Source organism: Copadichromis virginalis, linkage group LG8 (assembly GCF_057382275.1).
Source record: "Copadichromis virginalis isolate Kocher_CV1m ecotype Utaka linkage group LG8, C_Virginalis_male_GT1.1, whole genome shotgun sequence".
NCBI lineage: Eukaryota > Metazoa > Chordata > Actinopteri > Cichliformes > Cichlidae > Copadichromis > Copadichromis virginalis.
The window spans coordinates 13230366-13257402 of NC_140625.1; the positions used below are offsets into that span (position 1 = coordinate 13230366).

At 44.0% G+C, this 27037-nt stretch overlaps 1 protein-coding gene across 1 annotated transcript in view; it reads left to right on the plus strand.

Annotated features, from left to right (window-relative positions):
• Window positions 1-27037, plus strand: part of LOC146702862 (SH3 and multiple ankyrin repeat domains protein 1-like) — a 48765-nt gene that overhangs the window by 2146 nt on the left and 19582 nt on the right. The window contains exons 2-13 of the mRNA XM_085465905.1: window positions 15322-15880; window positions 19433-19636; window positions 21741-21812; window positions 21890-21998; window positions 22091-22242; window positions 22945-23112; window positions 23417-23458; window positions 24107-24223; window positions 24329-24406; window positions 24551-24617; window positions 24810-24985; window positions 25107-25237. Coding sequence (XP_085322031.1) covers window positions 15425-15880; window positions 19433-19636; window positions 21741-21812; window positions 21890-21998; window positions 22091-22242; window positions 22945-23112; window positions 23417-23458; window positions 24107-24223; window positions 24329-24406; window positions 24551-24617; window positions 24810-24985; window positions 25107-25237 — 1772 coding nt within the window. The 5' untranslated portion in view covers window positions 15322-15424. The remainder of the gene's footprint in view (window positions 1-15321; window positions 15881-19432; window positions 19637-21740; window positions 21813-21889; window positions 21999-22090; window positions 22243-22944; window positions 23113-23416; window positions 23459-24106; window positions 24224-24328; window positions 24407-24550; window positions 24618-24809; window positions 24986-25106; window positions 25238-27037) is intronic.

A 27037-nucleotide genomic window follows, 5' to 3' on the forward strand; every position in this document is an offset into this window, starting at 1 on the left:
CATAATGGAACAAAAGGAAGCTGGGCGACACTATCAATGCCAGTAAGGGACTGAGCGATTATACATAATATGTGAGTAACGCCAAAAGAGAATGTGATTATGAAGCAATTGAGTGGAAGATGAAATACGCTGGACAAGCCAAACGGCTCGATGTGTCAGCGGAGATGAGCGTCTCAGAAATCAAGTTTTCCGATTCATCCTGTCTCGTCTCCTGGTGTTCTTTCCTGCCCTGTCCTCCTCAATCGGGAAGAGCGGGAGTCCATTAGCAGCCTGGTCAGTGTAGCAGATGTGACAATGCTATACAGCCCTGCAATTCCCCAGGGTTTGGTATGGAGCAAGTGTAGGACAAAAAAACAGACGTTCTGAGCGACTATTTCCAGTGACAGCTTACTGCTGTGGAAGAATACAGCTAGGCTCCATTAGCAACAAGCTTCTACTGTATATATATGAAGCAGAAATGCAAACCCTGAAACAAAATACCCTGTAAATCAGTCCCACAGGGGTATGGAGCTATGAAAAACCAATACATAAGCAAAATAAACTTGCGCATATTTTACACGTAAACACAAATATTAAGTGCCATGTATATCAGGGGAATCTGATCTGAAAATATGGTTGAAAAACAAACAAACAAACAAAAAAACTGGCCTGGCTCACTCTCTGCTTAACATTTAGTTGTCATCAAATAACCTTGAAAAGCAATTTTTTAATGCACTTCTAATTGTTATTTGTGGAGTCGATAGAGTCTCATTGCTGTGCTCATTAAGAAGAAACAGGAGAGACGAGTTGTTTCCCCTGACTCTGCAGGCTTTTCATTATTACATACAGGGAGATTTCCCCAAGGGGAAAGATCTGGAGAGTTGCCGTAAGCCATGAAAATAGATGCCAGCAAACTGCAACAGAAACTCAAACACCTTGAGCTTTACCGTTTCTGAACGCAACTTCAAATTAATGATTGAACCATTAAGTCGCAGTTGTTTAACGAAGACGTCTCAGAGAGTAGCAGCTGCATTTCAGATGCCCTGATTACAAGCATCTTAAAAAAAGGAGGAACACACTTCTGTGTTCTTGGCAGCTGTTGTTGCAGAAACCAAGTGAGAGTTCAATCTTCTTTATTACATAAAAACAGAAGTAATACATCATAAGGTGACAGAGCTCCAGCGCAAGTGGGTGATCGCACACCTTTAGGTCTTAGTATAATTGTTTCAGCTCATTAACCTCACTGTTTCCTTCAGTTGCTTTTTTTCCAGGCCCTTCTGGCTCACTTCAGAGCTGTAATGAGGTGGTGCACATCTTGTCACACTGAAGAACAGGTGCAAAAAGAAAAAAAAAACATGTATTTATTGTCCAACATCTAACCTTAGTTTGGAAAAGAAAATAAGAAGTGACGTTCCCATTTGCTACTATGCAGGGATAAATGTTAGAGATCGTGTTTCTCTTTTAGCTTAACTGTTCCTGGTTTCAGATTAAGATTTATTACAAAGTTCTTGACTCGGAGAACTCGGAGAATAAAGTGAAATTGCAAAGTTATTAATGAAGGCTTCTCCAGACTGTAGCATGAATTATGCTCTGTTACATGGAAGGTGGATAAACTTTAATGGGTCCTGACAGCCACTGACATGGTTCTCACTTTGTCAGCCATGTCTAACAGCATTTATTAGTACCTTGTTGATTTTTGTCTCTCAGCGTTATCTTTAAGTCGCTGGACGTGCAAGGTAAGTAAAACTCTCACTAGCGGACACTTAATTTGTGGCCATAAAATCCACCCCAAAGCCGCAAAACCTGCACTCATGTCCGTATGTCTGACTAGTTTGCTTGTGGCATGCTTTTCATTGCATTTAATGCTTTAAGGCAGGAGCTCTGCCATTAGTATAGAAAGAAAAGGGTTTCCTTGAAAAGCTTGCTGAACGCAAGGACGCCTATCCTGGTTGGAAATGTTTTGACTTCTTCGCTGTTGCTCTTCCTGCTCCTTCTTTTGTTGTTGAGAAACAGAAGGAAACCTGCTGTACAGTCGCCTCTGAAGTCTCTGCTTTCTTGACATTTTAATGAGCTTTTTGTAACTCCGTTTGCAGCGAGTGAAAGGGAAGCTCGTGTTTTAGCAGACAACAGAGGGTACTGTTGAAAAAACACGACTGCTGTATGATGTTTGGTACTGTACGTGTCAGCACTGCACCACAGTTTAATGCAGTTAGGTGAAGCAGTCAAGCTGGTGAAGACACTGGGTTCAATCCACTAGCACACACCGGTTGCACAAAACAAGCTTGGATTCAGCGCTGCTACAGGACACATGCACATGGACCTCGATTAGGGTGTTTAATATGCTGGTGTAATGTTACATGAAGCGTGAAAGTGCAGATTTTAAGTTAGGGAGGGTCCTCTGTCTTCAGATGGAGGAGCATTTTAATATTATATTCAGAGTCAAAAGATCTTAAAATATACAAAAACTCTGCTGTTATCACACAAACTTAACCATAACTTATGAAAACAAGGTCATGGGCCAAAAAAAGGAGAAGCTGAAGAACCCTGATTTAGATTTCCTTTTTTCTTGTTGCTTTGTTGCGTGGGCAACAACACAACATAAGCCGTGCTATCAGATTAATGTTTATAGTTAGAGAGAAGTCTCAGAAATAGCACGGGGGATGTTCACTCCTAAATCTGTGCTGCATTGAGGTCTCCCGGCCCAACCAACCAAGTTTAGCCCAAGCGAGGCCCTCAGTGCACGCTCCACCTGACCCAATTATATCCAGTCTGAGGGGAAAGATAGCCCACTTTGATCTACACAAGACCGCCAGCCAGGCTTGGGCTGACTGGTCTGGCGCTTAACGCTGCTTTCCTCTGGACACTTTTCCAGCACAGATGTGTTTGACTGCTCCTTAAAGAACTATCGACTGTGCTCGAAACATCAGGTGAGCTGCAAGTAACTTATGGGGGGCACAACTGTGGCCCCTTTCTGCGAAGAGAAACAAGAAGGGCAGTCCTTGGTGAGGTTTTTGGCCTGCAGATGAAAGAAGAAGGATGTTTTATGTGAAATGGAGAGCTGGGGGGTAATTATTTTAATCATCCATTTAATCACCCAATAGCAGTATTATCGTTTTTTTTTTTTGTTTGATCAGCATGAGATAAGCAGCTGATTTAAACACATCTGTTTGTGTTTGATAGGATCACCCCCCCACCACCACCATCCCCCACCTCCATCCTCGCTGCGGGAATTGCCAGTCTCTGGGTGCACAGAGGATGTATCTACTGCTGGCATTGTTACCCGTCTTTAAAATGAATCCAGTATGCTAGGATTGTCGATTAAACACTCGCATTTCGCCGGATTTTATGAGGCACGGATTTAATTACAGCCTGAAAATGCCAAGCCTCGTCACTGCAAGGGTAAATGAAGCGAATAAATTCCTCTGTGGATCTTTTTAAACTTTTGCTTTGGAGAATGTAAACACGAAAACTCACAGGATCTTTTAATTATGCTGTCCAGCCTTAATGAGAGCTGATGATGATGCAGGGTAGATCTCAGCTTAGCCCTTCCCCCGTAAACTCATACGTCAGACCATTCATATAAACCTAACTGCCCTCTCCTCTCCATGTTAGTGGCTCATTCTGTCCATTTTACACTGGAGGAGGCCCGGCGTGTTCTTGACGGTTCTTCGTCATTGGTCGTATGAAAAAGGCTGTAGGGTGGAGACCCAGTCAAAGAGAGGGATATAGAGGACAGAACTTGGCCGCTCCACTTTTTCAGGACGTAAAAGTGGGACAATCTGTTCCTTGGATGATCTCCAATTCTACTTTCCGGGGACCGATACACTGAAAATATATCTATACACATGCACTGTCCTACATAGGGAAAGACTGAGAGAAAAAGAGAGAGAAAGAGAGAGAGATTGACAAAAACGAAATATGAAAATGAGCTGAAACGACTGGCCATAAGGTCTTTCCAGTGTAGTGTGCTGGGGATGTGCATTCTGTGGCCAAAACAGGAGAAAAACTGCAACATGCACAGATAAGACATTTACAGGAAGATCTTTTAAAAAGTGATGTAGCATAATCTAATAAACTACAGTGGGGATGACAAATTTTGGGCAGATCAAACATGATTCCTGCAGCCTTTATAACTGGTGTTGCCAAAAACGTGACTCTGACTTATTCACCCAAACATGCATGGTGTTTTGGTATTAATAGGTTATTACTACAACTTTGCCAAATAGCAAAATGTACAAGAATATCATAGAAGAGACGGATATAAATAGGGATGACTGTTAGCCATTAACTTTTTCTGTAAACCTCTCCATCCATCCATTTTTGCCCTCTAGGGGTCTAAGGAGGGCATCCGTCTCTGTCATCATTATAATGATTAATCAGTTCCTGATTCTTCATTACTACCTTTCATTACTGTCTTTGGACCCACATCCGACCAGGATTATGGAAATACTCTTCTCATAGGGTCTAATCATCATGCTGCAGTGCTGATGTCCCAAGGGCAGAGAGACTCACCAACTTCTGAAATCTTAAGCTGTGTTTCGTTTCTGCTCTTACCTTGCATGCATGTTAAATGTTTGTCTGGAGATCATGATTTATAGCAATTGTAGGATTGCATGACACTGATAAAATATTTCTACGAAGACCTAGCTTAGCATTACATAATATTCTGTATGTTTAGATACTAATGGATAGGTTCACAGTTTTCACGTAGCTGTTTGCTCATCATAAGCACGTCTCAGCACAGTTTACTCTCACCGTCAGACTGAGACAACAGTTCTGGGCTGTTTAATGCGACTCTCTTTGGATGCTAACTTAGTACTGCAGCAGGGCAACTAGCACTTTCCCTTTAGCTTCCTGAAAGAGTAATCATTTAAAAATGTTGTTTTCAAATCAGACCAAAGGTAAATACGCCAACATCTAGGTGGGAATACTTACTGCCTAATTCGCCATACATGTTCATATTTGCAGTTAGATCCAGACTTTGCCCCTTTAAAGTGGTCTCGAGCACTAGCTCTTCAGGCTTTCTGAAGGTCATTCAAAGTTTGTCTTTGGGCATTGGCTGCTTTTTCACTCACTTTCTGTCCTCTCCTCGTACCTAAACCATTTTCCAAGGAATGTTTTTTTGTTTCTTAACACGTTCTCAGGACTTGTGAATCATTCAAGCATAAAAAAGGCACCTTAATCAAGGCAATAACCAGTGTTGTATCCACACATAACAGAGAACTTACCAAGAAAACTATTTTAAATTGAATCTTTAGACGCTTTGTTACCAGCAGCTTGTTGCAAAACACATCATTTGTTCCCATTTCTTTAGATGAATCTAAGAAAAATGCCAAAGATAATTAATTTCATTTCATTTATTTATTTATAAAGCACGTTTAATAACAACAGGGAGCTGACCAAAGTGCTGTACAAAGTAACAGTTAAACAATGACATTGACAACAACGACAGGTAAGAAAATTAAAAGAAAATTAGGATAAAAGAATTGGTAACTCTCACACAGTTTTACAGTTTTGAAAGCCAGAGTAAAAAAAATATATTTTAAGATGCGATTTAAAAAGAGTAACAGTTGGGGCCTTTCTAATGTGGAGAGGTAGATCATTCCACATTTTTGGTGCCACAGCCGCAAAAGCCCGATCTCCTCTATGAACCATCCTAGACTTATGTAAGGTAAGGAGCAGGTGATCACTTGATCGAAGGGCTCTAGAGGGCGTATAAAGCTGCAATAGGTCAGACAAATAGTCCGGTGCCTGGCCAATTAGCACTTAATAAGTCAAAAGTACGATTTTGAATTTAATTCTAAAACACACTGGAAGCCAATGAAGGGAAGCAAGCACTGGAGTAATATGTTGGTGTTTCTTCACACGAGTCAAAAGGCGAGCTGCAGCATTCTGTACAAGCTGGAGCCAGGCCAAGCTGGACTGACTGACACCCACATATTTGAATCTCTTTCAGGGGCTATTCCTGAAGACTACTTTAAGAAATTTTAAGAAAACTGCCTAAGAGAGTTCAGGCTATGTTGAAGAATAAAGATGATCCTACCAAATATTGACTTTCATGCTCATTAGAATTGTAGATACCTTTTTGTTTTGCTCAATGTCAATAAATCATTGCACCTATTTTCCATTTTCATGGCAAAATGATGAGAGTTGGCTCAAAGGCATTTGCACAGTTCTGCAGCTGTAATGCCAAGAAAAGCTTTGAGAAGTTTCTTATAAAAATGACTACAGCCTAGTTCATTGTTAAGGTTTCTCCTTTTATGAAAATGCATCAAGATGAAAAAGAAGAACTTAAACTAAATTAAGTGTCAAATGGAGAAAAAAGTATGTATGGCTGCTCGGATGATGGATCGGCTTCCTCACTGGCTCATCTTACCCCACAGTCCACCCAAATTAAATCTAAATTCCTTCCTGAAATTACAAGCAAAATAGGTAACGGAACAAATTATGGACGAAGAGAAAAAAACAGTCATATTGAAGAACAATTCAAGTAAGTGGCTGAAATGAGAACTGTGAGTTTTGCACAAAAAGACTGTTCTGTCAGAGGGGTGAAATTCATTTCCTTATTACACCGCTTTTCTCCCAAGAGGAAGAAAAGTCAAGACGAGATGTGAGATGATGGCCAGCAACAGAGACAGGAGAGCGAAACAGCCGGCAGAAGCAGACTGACTGAGCTATTGTTGTTGCAGGAGTGTAGGAGTTGAGTGACACGATGGAGAAGGCAAAGACGCAAAGATGAGACAAGTCTGACATCCATGACGGCTAAGAGGAGAGTTTTCGGACTTGTGATTAGTTTTCACAGTTATATTATTAATCCATTTTACATAATGCTCATCGTTTCCCATTTTTAGCCTAACAGTACTGTGTGTGTGTTTGGCTTTCGCACTCACGCCTTTTTCACCATCTTTTTTTCCCTCCCTCCCCATCCCGCCTCCCTTTTCTCTCCCAATCTGATTACTCTGCTTTATGCAAACTGCAGCTCTCTCTGTCTCTCCCCCTTGTGTATTCCCCTTTCGCTTTTACATCCCAGTTACAAACATGTAGTTGACTCCTGCCTGCTCTCAGCCTGTCCTCCTCCTTCCTTTATCTTGCATTGTGTTGTTCAATATTTGATGAGACTTTGTTCATAAATCAGCCTCCTCTATTCCCTCATTTATTTGGATGATAGTGTTAATCTTTAAAACCTTGCAAGTGTTAACACGCTGTTCTTTGTCAGCTTTTGATCAGAGACGCTTTCAGCCTAAAATGTGATGCCACATGTAAATCACACATATGACCAGAGGTGGTTAAATATGCCCTGAATGATTCAGGTAACTGATAATTCAGTAGCAGAGCTCTTTTGCTTCTTGATAGGCACTGAGCCACTTTCTCCAGAGCCCTTGTGTCAGGGTTCCTGGGTCGTTGACCCAGTGGTTTCAGTTTGTTCATGTTCAGTTTGGTTCGCCACATTAATGTTTTCACTTCCTGTCTTTTCCCGTGTCAGCTTGTCTCCCGTGTCATTAGTCAGATTATGTTCAGCCCTGTACTCACCTGTTTCCAATCATTGTCATCATCCACCTGTGTATTTAAGTTCCTCGGTTTCACCAGTTCTCTGTCGTGTCATTGATGTTCATGATGTATGTCCGATGTCGTCTGTATGTCCAGTCAGTCAGTCCTTAGTTCATTCATTCAGTCAGCCAGCCATTGCCTCCCTCTGTACTGTTTGCTCACTCCTTCGGCAATAAACATCCACCTTCACCTACCTGCCTGTGAGTCCAGCGTTTGGGTCCTCCTCCTCTCATCCACGACACTACCCTTGACAGAATGACACGACCGCGCGCTGTGGACCCAGCGGACCCTGAACTTTTCGAGCGGCAGGAGGCAGCGCTCCTTCGCTGGACGGAGGGGCTTCGGGGAAAACAGCGGCTCTTCGCGGAGAGAGAGCGCGTCTTCGAGGGGACTCGCCTGGCTCTGGGCGGGCCTCGAAGACGCCACGTTCCCCCACCTGCTGCCTCAGCTGCATCGGAGCATTCGCCGCGGAGAGTGGGCGTCACAGCCCAAGCTTCGGCCGCTCGCTCTCCCGCCGCTTCGCTCCTCGCTCGCCCGCCAGCCTTTTCACTCTCCAGCCTTTCCGCCTCGCCACGGCACAGCGGCTACACCTCCCATCTCGGCTCAGCGGAGGCTACCGCGCCAGAGGCTCAGCCGTTTACCCGGCCCGCTTCCTCTTCCCGGGGAGAGCGGCGCACACGCCGCCATAAAACGGACTCTGTTCAGCAACTCCCGGTGGTGAGTTCCAGTGACTGTTTTCCACACCTCTCATCTGATTATCCACTTAAAACACACAACAGACTCTCTTCCGCTTCATGGGGAGTTTCCCTCCTTGAGGATGATGTGGACTGGGAAGATTTTTTCAGCTCTGCTCCCTCTGAGCTGGGATTTATTAAGGACAATATCCGCACTCCAACACCCTCGACGACCGTTCAATTAAAGACTGTAAATAGTGGTGGCAGGAGGACCAGAATAATCCCAGAGAAACCTTCCAGTACCACACACCCAGTCACCGTTTCCACACCCATCATTCAGCCTTTTCCTACCAGCGCAGCGGCCCAGATTCGGCCTTCCTCTTCAGCCGTTTCACCTCCTCAGAGGACTAGGGCCCAGCCCACACCAGTGCCAGCTCCCAGGAGGAGGGCAGCTGTGACCCAGTCCACCTCCACACCCGCTCCTGTTTCACGGGTGGGGGTGACTGGTGTCCAGCCACCTTCCGTGCCTGTCCCAGCGCCCAGGCTGAGGGCAGCCGGAACCCAGCCTGACCTCCCTGGAGGCTTGGAAGAGCTAACCGGTCCACCCACTACTTCACCCTTTCATCCACCTCCTGATCCAGCTTTTCACGCCCTCGCAGTATCACTGGTTAGACTAGCTGAACTGTCCCCTGCTCAGGCCCCAGCTTTATTAGCCCAGGCTACACTGTTGTCCCCTTCACTAGCTCACTCTTTAGCTCAGCCATTAGCCTCACCGGCCTCTGTTTATCCATCAGTCTCCTTAGTCCAATCAGTTCCCTCACCTGCTGTTCAGCTTTCACTCCAGTCGGTTCACTCACCTGCTATCCAGTCTCCCGCTGCCCTCCAGTCAGTTCAGCCACCTGTAGCTCAGTCTCCACCTGTCCTCCAGTCACCTGTAGCTCAGTCTCCACCTGTCCTCCAGTGCTCTGTAGTCCAGTCGCCTCCTGTTTCCCAGTCACCTGTCCACCATCCCGTCCAGTTCCCGGACCTGCAGCCACAGCACCCAGAGCCAGCTGTGAGCCTTCCTGCTCCTCAGCCAGGGGTTTCCGTACCCGCTGGCCCGGCCGCTCCTCAGCCAGGGGTTTCCGTACCCGCTGGCCCGGCCGCTCCTCAGCCAGGGGCCTCCGGGCCTACTGGCCCTGCCTGTCTCCGGCCAGAGGCCTCCGCGCCTGCATCGCCTGGTCAGGCCTCTGCCTCAGCTGCACCCACGCCCGGCCCGGCCTCTGCCTCAGCTGCACCCACGCCCGGCCCGGCCTCTGCCTCGGCTGCACCCACGCCCGGCCCGGCCTCTGCCTCGGCTGCACCCACGCCCGGCCCGGCCTCTGCCTCGGCTGCACCCACGCCCGGCCCGGCCTCTGCCTCGGCTGCACCCACGCCCGGCCCGGCCTCTGCCTCGGCTGCACCCACGCCCGGCCCGGCCTCTGCCTCGGCTGCACCCACGCCCGGCCCGGCCTCTGCCTCGGCTGCACCCACGCCCGGCCCGGCCTCTGCCTCAGCTGCAGCCTCAGAGCCTTCGTCTGCTGCAGCCTCCTCAGAGCCTTCGTCTGCTGCAGCCTCCTCAGAGCCTTCGTCTGCTGCAGCCTCCTCAGAGCCTTCGTCTGCTGCAGCCTCCTCAGAGCCTTCGTCTGCTGCAGCCTCCTCAGAGCCTTCGTCTGCTGCAGCCTCCTCAGAGCCTTCGTCTGCTGCAGCCTCCTCAGAGCCTTCGTCTGCTGCAGCCTCCTCAGAGCCTTCGTCTGCTGCAGCCTCCTCAGAGCCTTCGTCTGCTGCAGCCTCCTCAGAGCCTTCGTCTGCTGCAGCCTCCTCAGAGCCTTCGTCTGCTGCAGCCTCCTCAGAGCCTTCGTCTGCTGCAGCCTCCTCAGAGCCTTCGTCTGCTGCAGCCTCCTCAGAGCCTTCGTCTGCTGCAGCCTCCTCAGAGCCTTCGTCTGCTGCAGCCTCCTCAGAGCCTTCGTCTGCTGCAGCCTCCTCAGCCTGTGCTTCGCCTGGTCCTGTGCCCTCCGGGCCTCGGCCGGTGCGCCTGACACTGGAGAGCCGCCGCCGCTGCCTTCCGCGCGGCCGGCCCCCTGAACTGCACCGCCATCGCCTGAGTGGCCGCCGTCGCCTTCCGCACGGCCGGCCCCCGGACCAGCGCTGTCATCGTCGCCGCCGCCTCCCGCGCGGTCGGCCTCCTGAACTGCTCCGTCGTCTCCTTCGCCGCCGCCGTTGCCTTGCGCACGGCCGGCCTCCTGAACTGTTTTCACGTCTCCGCCGTTGCCTTGCGCACGGCCGGCCTCCTGAACTGTTTTCACGTCCCCGCCACTGCCTTGCGCGCGGCCGGCCCCCTGAACTGCACCGCCGTCGCCTGAGTGGCCGCCGCTGCCTTCCGCACGGCCGGCCCCCGGACCGCCGTCGCCTGTGTGGCCGCCGCTGCCTTCCGCACGGCCGGCCCCCGGACCCTCTTCGCCTGAGTGGCCGCCGTCGCCGCCGTTGCCGTCCGCACGGTCGGCCCCCTGAACTGTGTCCTCGTCGCCGCCGTTGCCGTCCGCACGGTCGGCCCCCTGAACTGTGTCCACGTCGCCGCCGTTGCCGTCCGCACGGTCGGCCCCCTGAACTGTCTTGGTGTGGACTCCGTCCCTCCGTCCTGGGCCCCCTCCGCCCGCCCTGTTCTGGGTTTTTTTTTCTTTCTCTTTTTGCCGTCGGGTGCCGGCCTTTGGAGGGGGGGGTACTGTCAGGGTTCCTGGGTCGTTGACCCAGTGGTTTCAGTTTGTTCATGTTCAGTTTGGTTCGCCACATTAATGTTTTCACTTCCTGTCTTTTCCCGTGTCAGCTTGTCTCCCGTGTCATTAGTCAGATTATGTTCAGCCCTGTACTCACCTGTTTCCAATCATTGTCATCATCCACCTGTGTATTTAAGTTCCTCGGTTTCACCAGTTCTCTGTCGTGTCATTGATGTTCATGATGTATGTCCGATGTCGTCTGTATGTCCAGTCAGTCAGTCAGTCCTTAGTTCATTCATTCAGTCAGCCAGCCATTGCCTCCCTCTGTACTGTTTGCTCACTCCTTCGGCAATAAACATCCACCTTCACCTACCTGCCTGTGAGTCCAGCGTTTGGGTCCTCCTCCTCTCATCCACGACACTACCCTTGACACCTTGTTGTTATTGCTTTTGGTGCTTATTTGTTTTCCCAGATTCATCAAAGTTCCTACATTTTTTTTCTCTAAACCCATCCTTTGGTTTTGTCCTCCAGTCTTCCTTCATTTACTTGTTCTGACACACATTGGATTTGCACTTAAAGGACCCACCCTGTCACTCTCTGAGAGTCTGTGGGAATTGACCACGGTCACTCTGCTTCCCTCTGCGCTATGCTTTCGCTCAGAAATGCTCAACCAGCAGACTTTCTTTTGGCCAGTGAGATGACCATTTCTCATATATCCACTCCGTCTTTCAAACACTATAGACACTTAAAAACCGATTGTTTGCAAGCATCCATCAAATAATATCTGTATTCTTCCACAGAATGAAACAATCACACACACATAGTGCAACGGTGTAAAGTGTGGTCACTTTTCATTGTTATATGGAAAAAAAAAACCTGTTTCTGAGCCAATCTCTCTCCATAACTCACTCTTGTAATATTTTGAAAGGTCTTGGTATACACACTTGTTTTAGACAGCGATTTCTCTAATCCCAAACCAAACTTAATCTGTGTTCAGTCATCACCAATCCAGGGGTTAGGGTCCTCATACATGTGGAGGCGCTTCAAATAAAGGAGGTATAAAACTTTATTTTTATGACTTTTTTTCTGAACTGTGGAACGCCAACTTGTAAAGATAAACATATCAAAATTGGGAAAAAAATTTTAAGACAAAACGGTTGTCTCAAACCTATAGACTGTATATAAGAGATGGCCATGCATTCCGTTATATATATTTAGCAGGCAAACCATTTACCGTAAGGCTATTTTAGAAGCCTGAATGAGACACAAAACTCTTTGCTGTATGTTTTACTCTCAGCTTTTCTATCTGTCATCCTGTGTAAATGAAGGCTAAAAAGCCCAAAAATTATATTAAAAATTGAAACTAGCAACCCAGTAGTCTGCATGCCTCTCAAGGACCTTTAGCTTTGACACCATCTCAGTTTTTTTTTAACTAGACCTCATGATGTGCCAAACTGTGAAATAGAGAGACGCTGCATGCTCATTTGCAATTTGTCAGTCTAAAATATACTTTGTTTTTCTGAACACTAATGGGAGCAAACATGTACGGAATTAGCTTTATGTGTTGTAACTAGAGACTGAGAACATAAATGAGGAAAGTGATTATTGTGGTCATAGTAAAGGGAGCCCAGGGTCCTCTTCTCCATAGAATTCCAACCAGGAGCCATTCCCTGCACACTATTAGAAAGAAAGCAGACATCCCCACTGACTTTACTTTTTAGATTTGAAAGCTACATCTACCTTTTATATAGGGCCGATGGCGCGATATGGCAGCCTCGCTTCTGTCAGTCTGCCCCAGGGCAGCTGTGGCTACAACCGTAGCTTGCCTCCACCAGTGTATGAATGTGAGAGTGAATGAATAGTGGCATTGTAAAGCGCTTTGGGTGCCTTGAAAAGCGCTATATAAATCCAATCCATTATTATTATTATTATTATTATTATTATTATTATTATTATTATTATTATATATTTGCCTTTTTTTAAACAGAGAATAAAACCTGAATTCTTATCCAAAATGGTACATAACACCTGCCTATAACCAACCATCAACATGCAACACCTTAGGGATTTTTCTTCTGTCACCTGCCTGTGACTGGAGACATCTGTGGTTTTTTCAAAAATGTTCAAAACAGCGCAAAAACATAAACACTTCAAACTGTGTAACAATCAGGAATTACAAAAGCAGCATCCATGTTAGAGTGTTTTAAAAGTGAGTATGCTCTTCATCAATATTCCTGTTGGGTGTCCGGCTCTTGGCTGGCTTCTTCATCTCTGCATTATTGTTTATGTCCATTGCAGGCCACTGTAAGCTGTGCCAGACACCTGTCGATGTCCTTGGTCCCCAATAGAGGTTGATAAGTCAAAAGTCCTAGATCACTTAATGCCCCGTTAACCCTCATCAGCACGTTTTCTACATAATCTATTAATAACCGATTGAATTATCTGCATGTTGGTAATTTGTGATTGATTGACGTTAGCTCTGTGTCCTGATTCGCGTTGTGCTCCATCTGTCCATCTGTGCATTCTGATTCCCATCCATGTCAGACTCAGCTCATAAGATATTCAGAGCACCACTCTGCAAATGAAACAGTGGGAGATTCCCTGCATCACTCCCCATCATTAAGGCGGCTGTTGGCAATGGTCCAGATCTGCATGATGGCAAAGCCCTGTAGCCAGACTTCACCACAGAAAAACCAGAACAAAACATACGGAGGCACCAGTATGCCAAATCTGAAGCATGAAGATGCAATGGAACAAGCTTAAAGCAAAAATCCACCCTAAGTCACGTTTTTTTTTAAAACAGCTGTTAGTGATCAGAGAGAAAGGTACTCTTCCTAGACTTTATGTCTGCACTCATGAAGGAAGACGGTGGCTTCTCCCTCCTTTGTTCCTGTTGAAATTTTGCTTCTCCTCAAAGTGTCAAGAAGTGCTTTCTTAAGAAAGAATACAATTCTCCAACTCTTCTTTACCGTACTGTGTAAAGTTGTGAGGTGTAATGCCATATTGCAGTTTTTCCTTCCCACTGTCGCCAAAGTGCTTGCTCATAGGGGCACATATGATTGTTGGGTTTTTCTCTCTATGTATTATTGTAGGGTCTACCTTACAATATAAAGCACCTTGAGGTGACTGTGGTTGTAATTTGGCGCTGTATAAATAAAATTGAATTCAAATGAATTGAATATGTACAGTATACAAATAATTAAACTGAAAGTTCACTAGACCAGAAAACCCTTCCTCCACAACGCTTCCTTTATTTTAATGAAGGAGCATGACTTTTTCTTTCAGCTGGAAAAGTAAATATAATTTGGGCATTTTCTTAAAACTATGTCAACAACTGCAAATCCAGTCAGTACACTCAGATGTGACTTTCCAGAAGCTGCTGATTCACTGAGTTATTTACAAACCTTTGCTGTGTAAAACCCCAAGCCCCCTTCAATCTGGCGTAGACAGCTATTAAGAGAAAACAACCCAATTCCTGTAACAAGCCCTCACGGTCTGATAATGGCCTGATTAGCAAAGCTTAAAAGCTGTCCAATGAGAATATGTTGGATGTTGTGCAGATTCATGCATATTAAAAAAACACCATTTCTAATCTGGAGTATACTGCCAGCCATCCTATCCTTCATATCCTGTTGGTGAACCATGCAGACATGCTGGAGGTCAACACGTTTGCATCCAAGGGTGTCAAATCCTGCACTAAGGGTTACGATTAGGAAAAGTTAAGAAAATGATGTTTACCCCGTGATTTAGCACAGACACCAAGGGGCTCTTTATAAGCATCCAGATAAGACACCTGCCACCTTGTTTCCTAAACCTGTTACTTCATGGCGCAGGAGACCTCGTGTGAAATTTGGAAATGCCACCAGCTTGGGAATGAAAACAGGCTGTCAAGGATGAGGGATAGGGCAAGGTCAACGAGTTAAATTGTATTTAACAGTAACAGAGTGCAAGGGTGGAATTTTCCTTTAAGAAGCGCACATTTAGCTGTTAGCCCTGGGCTGTGCCTCAAACATAGGTCTCCTCCATTGTCACAAAATACCAATGATCTTGACCTCGTGTGATGCTAGATCGCATCTCCAACTCACTCCCTCCTGCAGAAAACCTGTGATGCAAATTCACAGAGTTTATATTTAGCCTGTCTTTCATAAGTCTGCTATTCCCAGATGCATTCCCAGTGGCTAAATGGAAAATGTGGACCAGCTCTGTGCTATTTCACACATGTGGACTTATTAGCATTGCCAGTGGCTAGATTTTCTATTACTGCACGTGTCTTTTATGTACTTGAATTACTCATATTCCAGCATTACTAAGTTCACTCTCTCAATCAAAGCAAAGATACGAGTCAAATGACCGACATTTACTCCCTTTTCTGCCTTTTTCCCCTACAGCATGTTTCTAAGGATGAAGCCAGTCTCATGGGATAGCCATGTTTTGTCTCCATGACAGCTAGATCACTCAGCCCTCTCTGCAGTGACCTCTGCACAGCAAAGGATGCTGGGAAATAATGAGCACTTTTATCCCAGTCAGGATGACAAAGATGGGGAGGATGAGGAGGAGGAAGAGGAGCAGGGAAGAGAAAACAGAAAAGAAGAAGGTGAACGTGACATGGAGAATGGACGACTAGAGTATCTGGAGGAAAAGGAGATGACAGGAGGACGACAATCCTGGGAAGGGAAAGGCGGTGAGGTGGTGAAACCAGCAGCCATTGTGGTCGGTCGACAGAGAGTAGATCGGCCGCTGAGGCCGGGCAATCACGGCAACAGGGGGATCCCTTACATGCCCAATATAGCCCTGCTACATCATCAAGCTGCCAATAAGCAGCAGTATTTCATGGCAGCAAAGAAACGAGCCTTCATGGAGCGCAGCATGACCACAGTGGCTCCACTGGAGGACACTTACTTGACCATGATGGTGTTCCGCATTGGAATCCCCGACATCAAACAAACAGTAGGTGCATCAAAGACACTGCTCGTAACGTGTGTGTGAAATTCATGAAAGGCTGAGGCCCGCACAGCCGTCCCTGGAGCTTCTTGACTGATCATTTAAAAGTGAATAAAGTAGCTGAAGCAGAATTTTTTGAAGAAAAAAAACTTGTCAAAACCAGTCCAAATCAAACAGTTTAAAAGTTTAGTTCTCCCTGTCAAAGAAAAAAGAAAAAGAAAGAAGTCTCCCTCACACTGCACTGAAGGTCTTTCCAAATGAGGAAGTAGTTCAAGCCAAGTCTCCCTGGTATTACTGCCTCAGAGACAGAGAGCTTTAATGTGACAAACAGAATTTCAAAAATAATATCTCAGGCTATTTAAACCATTAAGGCAGGTATACATTTAGTTAATGTTGCTGTTTCTGATTCTGATGTTATGACCAACTGCAGACAAAAAGCTCCAAAAATGTATTTTTTACATTTGTGACTATTAAAAAAAAGAAAAGGACAACAGCCATTTAATGAGAGCTGAACACTGGGCTTTGGTCACCTCCTTCGCTATTACCTCCCCTAAAACTCAGAAGCTTTTCAGTTTTCTTCCTGTCTTTTGATTTGCTTCCCTCCCTTCTCGCTTCTCTTCTAAAATCCAGCCGTTTTCCATCCTTTGAGTTAAAACACGTCAAATAATACTGATGCGTTGCTGATTCTATGTCTGTTTCAAATTATTCACAGAAAACACTGCATGGGTGGCTTGAAGCATACAATTTTTTTATATAAGTCAAACAGTGTGCACAACTGTAGAAGCACATTTCTAATTTCAAGGCTTTTCCATTCCAGTTATCCCGCGGGCTCAGAGATGAGTCCCAAAGGGAAGTAGGAACTCACACAGAGCACAGCTTGTGCTGAGCACCCTGCAAAGGAAAACATATTCAGTCAACAACACCATGCAAGCATCTGCCTTGGGTCAGGTGGTCATAATTAGCTTCCAAAACTGAAGTTAGTCTCATTTCACACTTTGAAGCAGCTCTCAGCCTTACGGTGGCAGCAGGCGAGAATTGGCCAGCCCACACGCACCATATCCAGGTGAGAATGGGTGCCCCACTGTAACCCCTCCCCCATCCTCCTTTCTCCATTTTCAACTCCCTGAACATGCCGACTGTTCTACATGTCAGCTAATCTGCCCTCAATACAACAGTAGTTGCTAATTATTTAATAGGTTTTTAATGAGTTTTGGGAGAGCTGAGGAAGTGAGTGACTGTCGAAGGGAAGAAATATGTGGAAGGTGTCTCTGTTCTCAGGTTTCCATCAGCCACAGGCAGCGTACCGAGATCCACACATCACTGACAAACACTCGGCACTGCAAACCCGGAAGCTGAAGTATTATTGAACAGAATTAAAAAGGGATAAAGAGAGGGGCTGAATATTAGGAGCTACTTAGACAGACTGAAGAAAGGGGGGGAAAGGATGAAAAGAGAGGAAAATATGTGCTGTAATAGTGCACACTGAAGATCTAAATAATAAAAACTGCCAGAAACATCTCAGGAAAACTGCATTAAAGAAGAAACGATGAGGAGAGAAGCAGCACTGTTATATACAGTATACATTACATTAGACCTCACTCAGAGGGATTAGCCACTCTATCTCTGTTACACACACACACACACACACACACACACACACACACACACAAGAAAAACCACTACACTGCACAAGTGCACTCCAATAAGAAGACACACACAGACAGTTTATAGCTCACTTATATGCATGCACATACACACAGTCATGCTCATCCCTATCATGTGGTTAACCTCCCAGGGACCACCAAGACATTGCTACGGCAACGGGTGCCTGCCTCCACTAATGAACTGGTTGCCATGCCAATAGAGTTTGCTACACTATCAAATAGTGCAACCGAGTGCGGGCTCGAGGGGGGCAGAAGGGACATGGAAGTGTGCTGAGCTGTGCAGTTTTACTCACAGCCCTCTGAAATGGAACAATAGTATGGATACATACATCTCTCACACGTCTCAGCTCTCCTGCTGTTCAAGCTTCCAATCAGCTCGAGCTCCAGGTCCAGAAAGATGTCTTTCCTGTGGAACTGCACAGAAATGGGAGAATATGAGGAAATGGACAATGCAACAATCACAGTGAAATCATGTTAGGAAATCCACACACACACACACACACACAATACATCCGAGGTGTTTTGTAATTGTAGCCTTTGGGTGTATCCACAAAGTTTGCTCCTACTCTTCTGGATAATGGAGTAAACTGGACAAGGAGGAAATAGCAAAATATTTATCTATGCATGTGAGTTTTACTTCTTTATTAGCAGAGAAAATCAAAAAATAGGGTATAAAATGAAAGTGAAATAGATCCAAATAACCTGATACCACAGACTAAAAGGACAGAATGAGTCATCTTATAATTCATGAATGTGGCAGGTGATTCATTAAAAGTAATGCATTCATATTTTGCACGTCACACTCATATACATTCATCATGCACAAACTCCTTTTAGCCTTCAGAACTGCCTTAATTCTTCCTGGCTCAGATTCAACAAAGTGGTTAAAACATTCATCAGAGATCTAGATCTCCATATTGACATGATAGCGCCACACAGCTGCTGCAGATTTGTCAGCTTCACACCCATGACTTTGGAGGCAATTTGAATACAGTGAGTGAACTCAGGGTCATGTTGAAGAAAGTAGTTCAAGATACGTGTTGTCCTGCTGGAAACAGCCATCGGAGACTAGGTAGATTGTGGTCATAAAAGGACTGCAGACAGGCTGCGGTGTTTAAATAATGCTCGGTTGTTACTAAGGGGGCCAAAGTGCTCTGAGAAAATATTCTCCACACCATTACCTTAACAGTTAATACAAGACAGGACTGATGGGACTCATTAAACAAGGAAATGCTTTTCCAGTCTTCTGTTGGAAAGTTTGATGGGGTGTGCATTCAGACATGCTCTTCTGCATATCTTGGCTGTAACGAGTGCTGACTGGAGATAAAACTTATGTATAAGTTCAATAAGGAAGATCAGCTTCTAGTCTGTTCTTTACATCGTTATGACTTTCCCACGCTCTCAGTACTTACATCATTACACTAGTCCAGCCATCTTTTTATTTACCTTCTTTGAGTCAATCAGCCACCGCTCTGCGTGGTTTAAATCTCAGTGCTCTGTCATTCTTCCTTTCAGACTCTCATTCATGCAACCTACCTCGTTTCCATCTCTACCTCACTCTCAGTCTTCATCACCATCCACATCTAGACTCAGGGGATCCTGTCCTAAATCCAAAAACAAAAACACTGCAGCACTATAGTGCAGTTAGCGATCCACAAGGGCATCCTGTAAAGTTATCTAACGTACAGACAGCTAACTGGGCTCATCAACATCTGATTTGAAACACTAGGTTGTTCTTGGTGCTCAAAGCACTGAAAATATCCATTAAAAATGTTTTGACAGAGGTACACTACAACAGCTGTAAAACCTGTATATTTTTAACCACTGTTTCAACCTTAGTACAGGTGTACTATCGCCCTCTAACCCCGCCCCTGTCCTGTCCATTGTCTGACAGAGATGTCTCCAGTTTGATCAGGACTGCACAGTGTGGAACGCTAAGCAGCAGATCATCTGCTCCCTCAGTGAGTCCCTATGGGACGTCTACAACTATGGCCTCTTCCAGCCAGCTGGAGAGGGACGGGACGCCAAGTTCCTGGAGGAGGAGAGACCCCTGAGAGACTACTCACAGTCCTTCGAGAAAGGGGTGCCGTACCTGGAGGTAGGAAAGGGAGCTGTGACCCAGTGTAAGCCCCCCTTAGAGCATCACTTGTTTCTCTCTTTCTTAAAATGATGTAAAATGATGTCAAATCTAATATTGATTGATTTTTGTATAAATATTGTTGTACTGCAAACAATTTCATTTCTCAGAACCGTGATGATGTATTTGTAGTTCTTCAGCTGGAAGTAATCAAATATCAGATTCCCCTAATTCCTGCTAAACTTACAGAAGTTGTGACCTAAGTGCACTTATTATTACTCTACAGTGGTGTTGTATAGATTCTTTTATGGGTTTTGAATAATCTTGCTAAAAATTAGTGATCAAAAAAGCAAACGTAAATACAGATATGTTTTTAATGATTTGTACTTTCTGTAGAGAAATGAAGTATCCTGTATGATACTCTGAAACTTTTTTTTCTCATAACTGAGTAAAGAAAGTCTCTAATTGCAGGCAACTCCAAATTGCATTGTGTTTATTAGAATCCCCCTGCATCACAGAGTGAGTGGACTGCGTAAATGAAATCCTTACAAAACTGGATGGATTTAAATGCATTACGTATATTATGTAACCTGCTAATTACATTGTATTGCCTGGCTTTTTGGTAAGTGGGTTGTGAGGCAGCATGAATCTGAGGTTTCCTGCTGTAATACAATTATCTCACAGTGCCCTCTGGTGGCTCAGCTCCTGTATGTGCTGCTGAGTTGGGCGGGGCTGGAAAGAGCATCTTCTTTAGCTCAAAAGTTTAGCTTCAAATTAGAATGTTTATATTTCTCGAAACGTTTGAGATGGGGTCCTGTCTGCATACTGATGAGGCCTTGTAACTGCACTCTCCACACACCCCACAGCAGACTGCATAGAGTTTAGGCGTTTTTGACACTAAAGTAAAGACAGAGTCAGTTAGAGTCATGGTAAGGGAAGTCATATTAAAGGAAGTAGAAACAAACAGAATGTATTATAAGTATCAGTTAAAAAAACGCATTTGTTCCACTAAGTACATCTACCTGTTAGCTCCTGTTGTACTGCTGCAGTTGTTTTACTGAGACTTTTAGGGCTGATTGCTTTTGTATTGTGGCTGCTAAACCCATCTTTACTTGGTTTTCTGGGGCATAGTGCTAGGTGCAGCTCAGCTCTGAGCTGCTAGACAGAAATTTCTTACCTCAAAGCTCCTCAGCTGTTAACTGATTTGGTGTGAGGACTACACACCCAGTCAGGTGGTTTCCAAGTAAAAACAGCAAAACCAGCCAAACACAGTACACTCATTAGTCTTATCTGTTCAAGAACAAATTTTAGGCTGATGTTTTTTCCCCTTCTGATCTTTATTCCTTCCAAAATAGAGACATTAAGAATACGACACATTAACACTCTGCTGCCTCAACACAAGAACATCAGTGGAAAACAATAGAAAAAATATTTTAAAATGAGCAGTTTGCAGTGCGTTCAGACCCTTTTACTCTGTGAGAAACCAGTCTTAGAATAACGCAGTGGGGCATATAATCAGTGTAATGAGGGACTAATGTGCAATCTGTCAGTTCCTGAGATGTAAATCACCTTATATGATAAATTAATCTTGTCAATGTGATTTAAAGAAAACTGCATTAATAGTATTATTATTTTAAATGTCATTAATCAAACCTTAACCAACGCATTGTGGAAAAAAAGCCCTCATTAATCATTAATCTAACTTAATAGAGCCCTTCCCTAGATCCTTTCTAAAGCTGTGCGCGCAAGCCGCTCATTTGCATCACTTTGCTTGCGCTTAAATTATCGTAATTGAAACATCAAATCCAACTTATTACATTGTGAGGCTGAAGAGTTAACCATTTTTAGCCTTTTCCCAAAACGTAAAAACAAATCTGACACAAATATTTTAAAGAAGCCAATTATGGAGTCATTCTAGCGACTCCGAGTGGGAGAACAGATCTCTGGAAACAGCGAGAGTTCAGCAACATCTGACAAGAATAATGGTGCTTTCTCTGAATTACGGTTTCACAGCACAAATTGTAATCATTTTGTTATATCCTCCAGTGTAGGCTGTCACCAAGAAACTGAACAGCTAAGTACCATCATCCTCATTTTCATGTGTGCTATGTTTTCCGGTCTTCAGTTTAGGTACAAAACCAGAGTCTATAAACAGACCAATCTGGATGAAAAGGCTCTCGCTAAACTCAGCACAAAGGTATTTCTTTTTTTTTGTGTGTTTTTTGAACTTTGTTGTGCTTAATTGCATTCAGCAACATCTTTCCCTACACTCAGGCCAGTCTGAAGAAATTTCTGGATTACATTCAGACCGGAGCAATAGACAAAATGGGAAAAGTCCTCGATAAAGGTCTTGATCCGAACTTTCACGACCCTGACACCGGAGGTGAGTTTTACCTTTATTCTTTGCCAGTAATATTTAGCAATATCAAGAGCATACGAGGGTGAACTTTCATTCTCACCTTCTCTGTGGGTCAGAAACCCCCCTCACTGTGGCCATGCAGTCTGGCCTGTCGGTGGAGGGCATCAGGGTCCTGGTTCAGGGCGGCGCTCACTTGGACTTCAGAAGCAGAGACGGCATGACGGCCCTGCACAAAGCTGTTAGGGCTCACAATCACGCTGGGCTGCTGGTAAGGGCTAAAAAAGTTAGAGTCACACGCATGCAGAGTACAAACACACTCAAGTAGAGCGGGCGGTGTGGACAAAATAAATTAAAACGGAATAATGATTCTAATTAAAGGATAAAAGCAAAATAGCATAAATGCCCCATGGAAACAGGCTGTTACCTTTGAAGATAATTACAGAGGTGGGTCATATGATAATAATTTCTAAGTGGTTTTCTCTTGGCTTTATGTCTCTCGCGTTCTTATTGGTTAGTGTACACTTGTGAGCGCTGTTCCTTTTCTTTGAATAAACTACGAGAATTTTCCTCTTTTGTAGTTCTGAGAATTGCCTCAGCTGCGGGTTTAGTCACACACCGAATGCTTTGTAATGTGTGTAATTGTGATAACATTTCTTTCTCTTCTCCTTTTTTAAAATTATTATTATATAGACAACACCACCTCCACCATACACACACGCACATACATATACACCCCACCCCCACTCATCACAATAACTTTGTACCACATGCACTTATGGTACATGTGATGTACTTATATAAGAACTATCTGTAACATTTCATATTCCTGTTGCATTGTTTTAGTATTTGATTTAATAATCGCTGTGAAGAAAATCTATTAAGCCTTTGTTATATTTTACTACTCTACACATTCACACACACTTGGTTAAAATAATCCTTGTTCTTTGCCCTCTGTGTGTCAACTTGCCAGGCTCTCTTGTCCCTCGGAGCATCTCCAGACTCCAAAGACCGCTGTGGCCTGACCCCGCTGTACCACACTGTGCTGACAGGGGGTGAAACTTCCTGCTGTGAGACCTTGCTCTATTACAGGGCAAAGCTGGGCACAAGGGACGAGAACGGCTGGGACGAATCCCATCAGGTAAGCTTAGATTTTTAATCAGCTACAAATGCAAATCAATCACCCTGTGCGCCTCTTTGCAGATTCCCACGATTCACAGTTTTCATCATGTCTGTTTCATCATAGTTAAATCCCGTCTGGTTTCTGTCTCCTTCATGTTAACTTAAGCAATGCACCAACATTTCCCTTTCTTATTTATGTGACTGATGAGATCTACCATCACCTTCAGTGTCTCTCAGCCTTTTCTCACACCTCTCTCCTCCTTGCCTTCCTCACTCGTCTCTCCATTCTCTCTCCTTCCTCCCCTCCTTCTCTCTCTCCATAGCACAGGGATGAAGAGGAGTTTGGAATGGAAGAAATACATAAGGTACCCTTCATCCCACCATCCCTTCATCCCTAACAGAAAGCCATGCTGTGACTATTACGTAAATAAACCAAAAGGGAATGAGGTGACCACACTGTTTCCTCGAACCCGTTCACGTCTCGCTCATCTTGAGATGAGTCCAGTGCAGAAAGAGCATTGTATCTTAGCTCTTTCTCTCAGCGTAGATATGTGTGCATTGCCTACATTATGTCTCTGTGACATTCTGGGAAATTTGTGTTTGCACTGCAAGCCGGTTGTCATGGTATTTTATTTTGGTTTTGCCGTGCTCTGTGTTTTCTTTACTTTGTACGTATCTTGTGATATTTTAATCCCTGCAGAAAAATATGAGGGAACCTCTCAGGCTGCTGAAGGCTCATTTCTGTCGTTTTAATGGCTTTTGTTCCCTTTCTTTTCCACTGTGGTGAATTGTAATTTGCTCTCACCTCTTTGTTTTCTGTTAGACTACTGTGTGACAGATTTCCCCTTCCCCTATTTTTCGTATCTCTTTTTTCAATGTCTTTCATTTTCTTCCCCATTCTCTTACACCATCTTCTCCTTATCCCGTTTGAAACCATTCTCTTTAGTCCAACTTGTGTCCTTCTATACTTTATAATATTGGGGATATTTCTATCATACTCTTGACATTAAAAGGCTTGCCAGAATGGCTTTGCACAACACTTGGAGCATCTGCTGTTTTATGGGGCAGACACCACTTCTCAAAATGCCTCAGGGAACACTGCGCTTCACATTTCTGCCCTGTACAACAAGGCAAGTATGGCAAAAAGATCCCTTATTAAACTATTATTACCATAATGTTTGCTGTTATATCTTCTACAGATGTTAACCGATTCCTTTTCCTCTCTGAATCACCAGGAAAGCTGCGTCCGTGTTCTTCTGTACAGGGGGGCGAATAAGGAGGCGAAGAACAAGCATGGTCAGACCCCGTTTCAGGTAAATGTTTTAAAAAATAATCCAGAGTTTTGAGGAACATGTTTTGCTTTTTTATTATTCTGTCTGCAGAGTGAAATTGCATTTGTAGAGTAGCTTTGACCTGCTGGAACAAATAATATTTCAGTTTGTCTTCGTTGTTTGCAGCTAGCTGTTTTGTCTGGTCATTTTGAACTCGGGGAAATCATCAAAAACCACAAAGACTCTGATATAGGTAAGATTCCCTGGCAACTGTTTCTTCTGCAGGGACTTTCAAACGTCACTTCCCAACACCTGTCTGCCTTGCTCTTTCCCAAATATATAATCCTAACAATGTACCTGTTTTCTCCCTCCCTTTCATCCTGTCACACCTCACATATTCACCTGTACCGTCACACCAAACCTCTGCATCATGTTATGTCTTTAGTGCCGTTTTTAGAGTCACCAAAGTTTGTTCCAAAGCGAAAAGAAAGTTCCCACACACTGCCCCTCCCTTTGCTTCATTCCCACCCCCTACTGCGTGCTAATAGTGATAACACCATGACCCAGTCTGACCCTCTGGCCCTGCCCAACAAGGCTGCGACCAATCCCAACCCAGGACAGGTACTGTCCAGCATTAGGTGGATGTCCATGTTTTGATCTTTTGTAATAGTAGCTCGCTTGATGATTTCTCATCATCTGAAATGATCAATACTGACGTTCTCTGCGGGGCTGTTTTTTGCAGGGTCATCGCAGGGCCTCAGTGGGTATGAGAAGCTCCAGCAGCCCCAGAACTCGTACCCGTTCGCCCTCCAGAGGGAGAGGAGGCCAAAGTGACACAGAGGAGAGGCACAGGCAGCCACGAGGCAGACAGGGGTAAAGAAGCCTGCTGGGATCTTAATCTGACTAGGTCCTTTCAGGCCATCCAACAGTAGGAAGTCAGTCATCTCCAATTATCTTTAGCTGCATGCAAAGAAATTACTATTTATGTCTCAGATGCATACCTTTTACTATTTGCAATTGCAAGAAGGTCACATTTGTTTATATGTGGTATAAATCGGCGTTTTTGTGTAAACAAAAGAAATTTAGGATACATTCACTTTACCTTAAAAAAGAAGGTTTAAAAATGTAAAAAAGACTTAGTTAAGCACACAAGTTCTTTAAGTTATGGTTAGCAACTATATAAGAAACTAACAATCTCACGATGTGCATATTTACTATTGTCTATATTTACCTCCACTAAAGAGGTTGTGGCTTTGGTAGCATTGCGTGCGTGTCATTTCTTTTTGTCTGTAAACACAATAAAGCGAAACATTTTGCATGACTTATGATAAAACTTTGTAGGGATGTAGAGTGGGGTCCCATTACAATTAATTATAATTTGGCTTACATCCACCAAAGTCTTCAAGGTAGAAAACAAAGCGGATAAAAAGGCTTAAAACTTAGAAACTATCATTCTAATATAATAAATGTGTATTGTCAACATACCAAAAGTAACATATAAAGATTTAAAATATCATGTTACATTTGACCTCCGACCTCTCTTTCAAGGTCAATAAATTGATCTGAAGATCAAAGTGATAATAATGCTATACAGAGCTATTATAAATTATGTGTCTTGCTTTCATTTGTATTGACAACATAGACAAATAGGGATTCTAAATATCACTTTGCTTCAAACTTCTGACCTCTTCCTTCAGGTCAAGTAAGGTCAAAGTTTCATAAAATGTTTTTTATCTTTAAAACTGTGCTTCAAATTCTACTGCCTTTGTTTCTACCAACAACATTTAGGAAAGGATCCTGTTATATGGAGATTCTAAATATCTATCTCTAATCTCTAAAAAAATATAATAAGTGTACATCCAAATTTCATGTTTCATTTGACCTCTGATTTCATATTTACACTTCACATTATTTCAAGTTGACCTCAAAATGTGTCATATCTTTAAAGAAGGTACTGTCAAGAGAAAGACAATGAGCTCCCAAGTTAGTTAGAATTATTTCTACTATGACCTGAATCACTGAGAACCTACACAGACATACTTTAGTATAATACAAAGTGTCCTTTTGATTTTTATTGCACTAAAAACTACTTAAAGTTTGTTTAAAAAATGAAATGAATAGATACAAAATATAATACCATTCCCTTAAAAGTGAATACTGCCCAGAGAGTGAGCTGTCTTGGCGGAGGTTTGTACTCTTGTTTGATTTGTGTGTTAGAACTAAAAATAAGTGCAGCAGCACCATTAGAACTGAATGTATTTTGCTGGTAACTGACTAGTACTGACCAATATCATAAACTGGTGTTATAATGAGCCCTGCCAGACTGGTGACCTATCCAGGCTGTACCCTGCCTCTCATCCTAAGGCATCTGAGATAGGCTCCAGCATGACCCTGAATTGGATAAGTGGAAGAGGATGGACGGATGGAAGGATGGATGGATAATTAGATGTGCTTAACCATTCATTCTATTCTACCCTTCCAACATCAGAAATGTTGATCGGGTCAAAGCAGTGACTCAACCACTGGACAAAAATGAAAGAATAAATCCCTGGTGATAAGAAAAAAATAATAGTATTTGATGCATGTGATGTGTCAAATTCTGAAATATAGTGACAGAAATTTATGAAGTTAAATGTTAGACAAACTATATATATAACTAATATCATTAGTTTT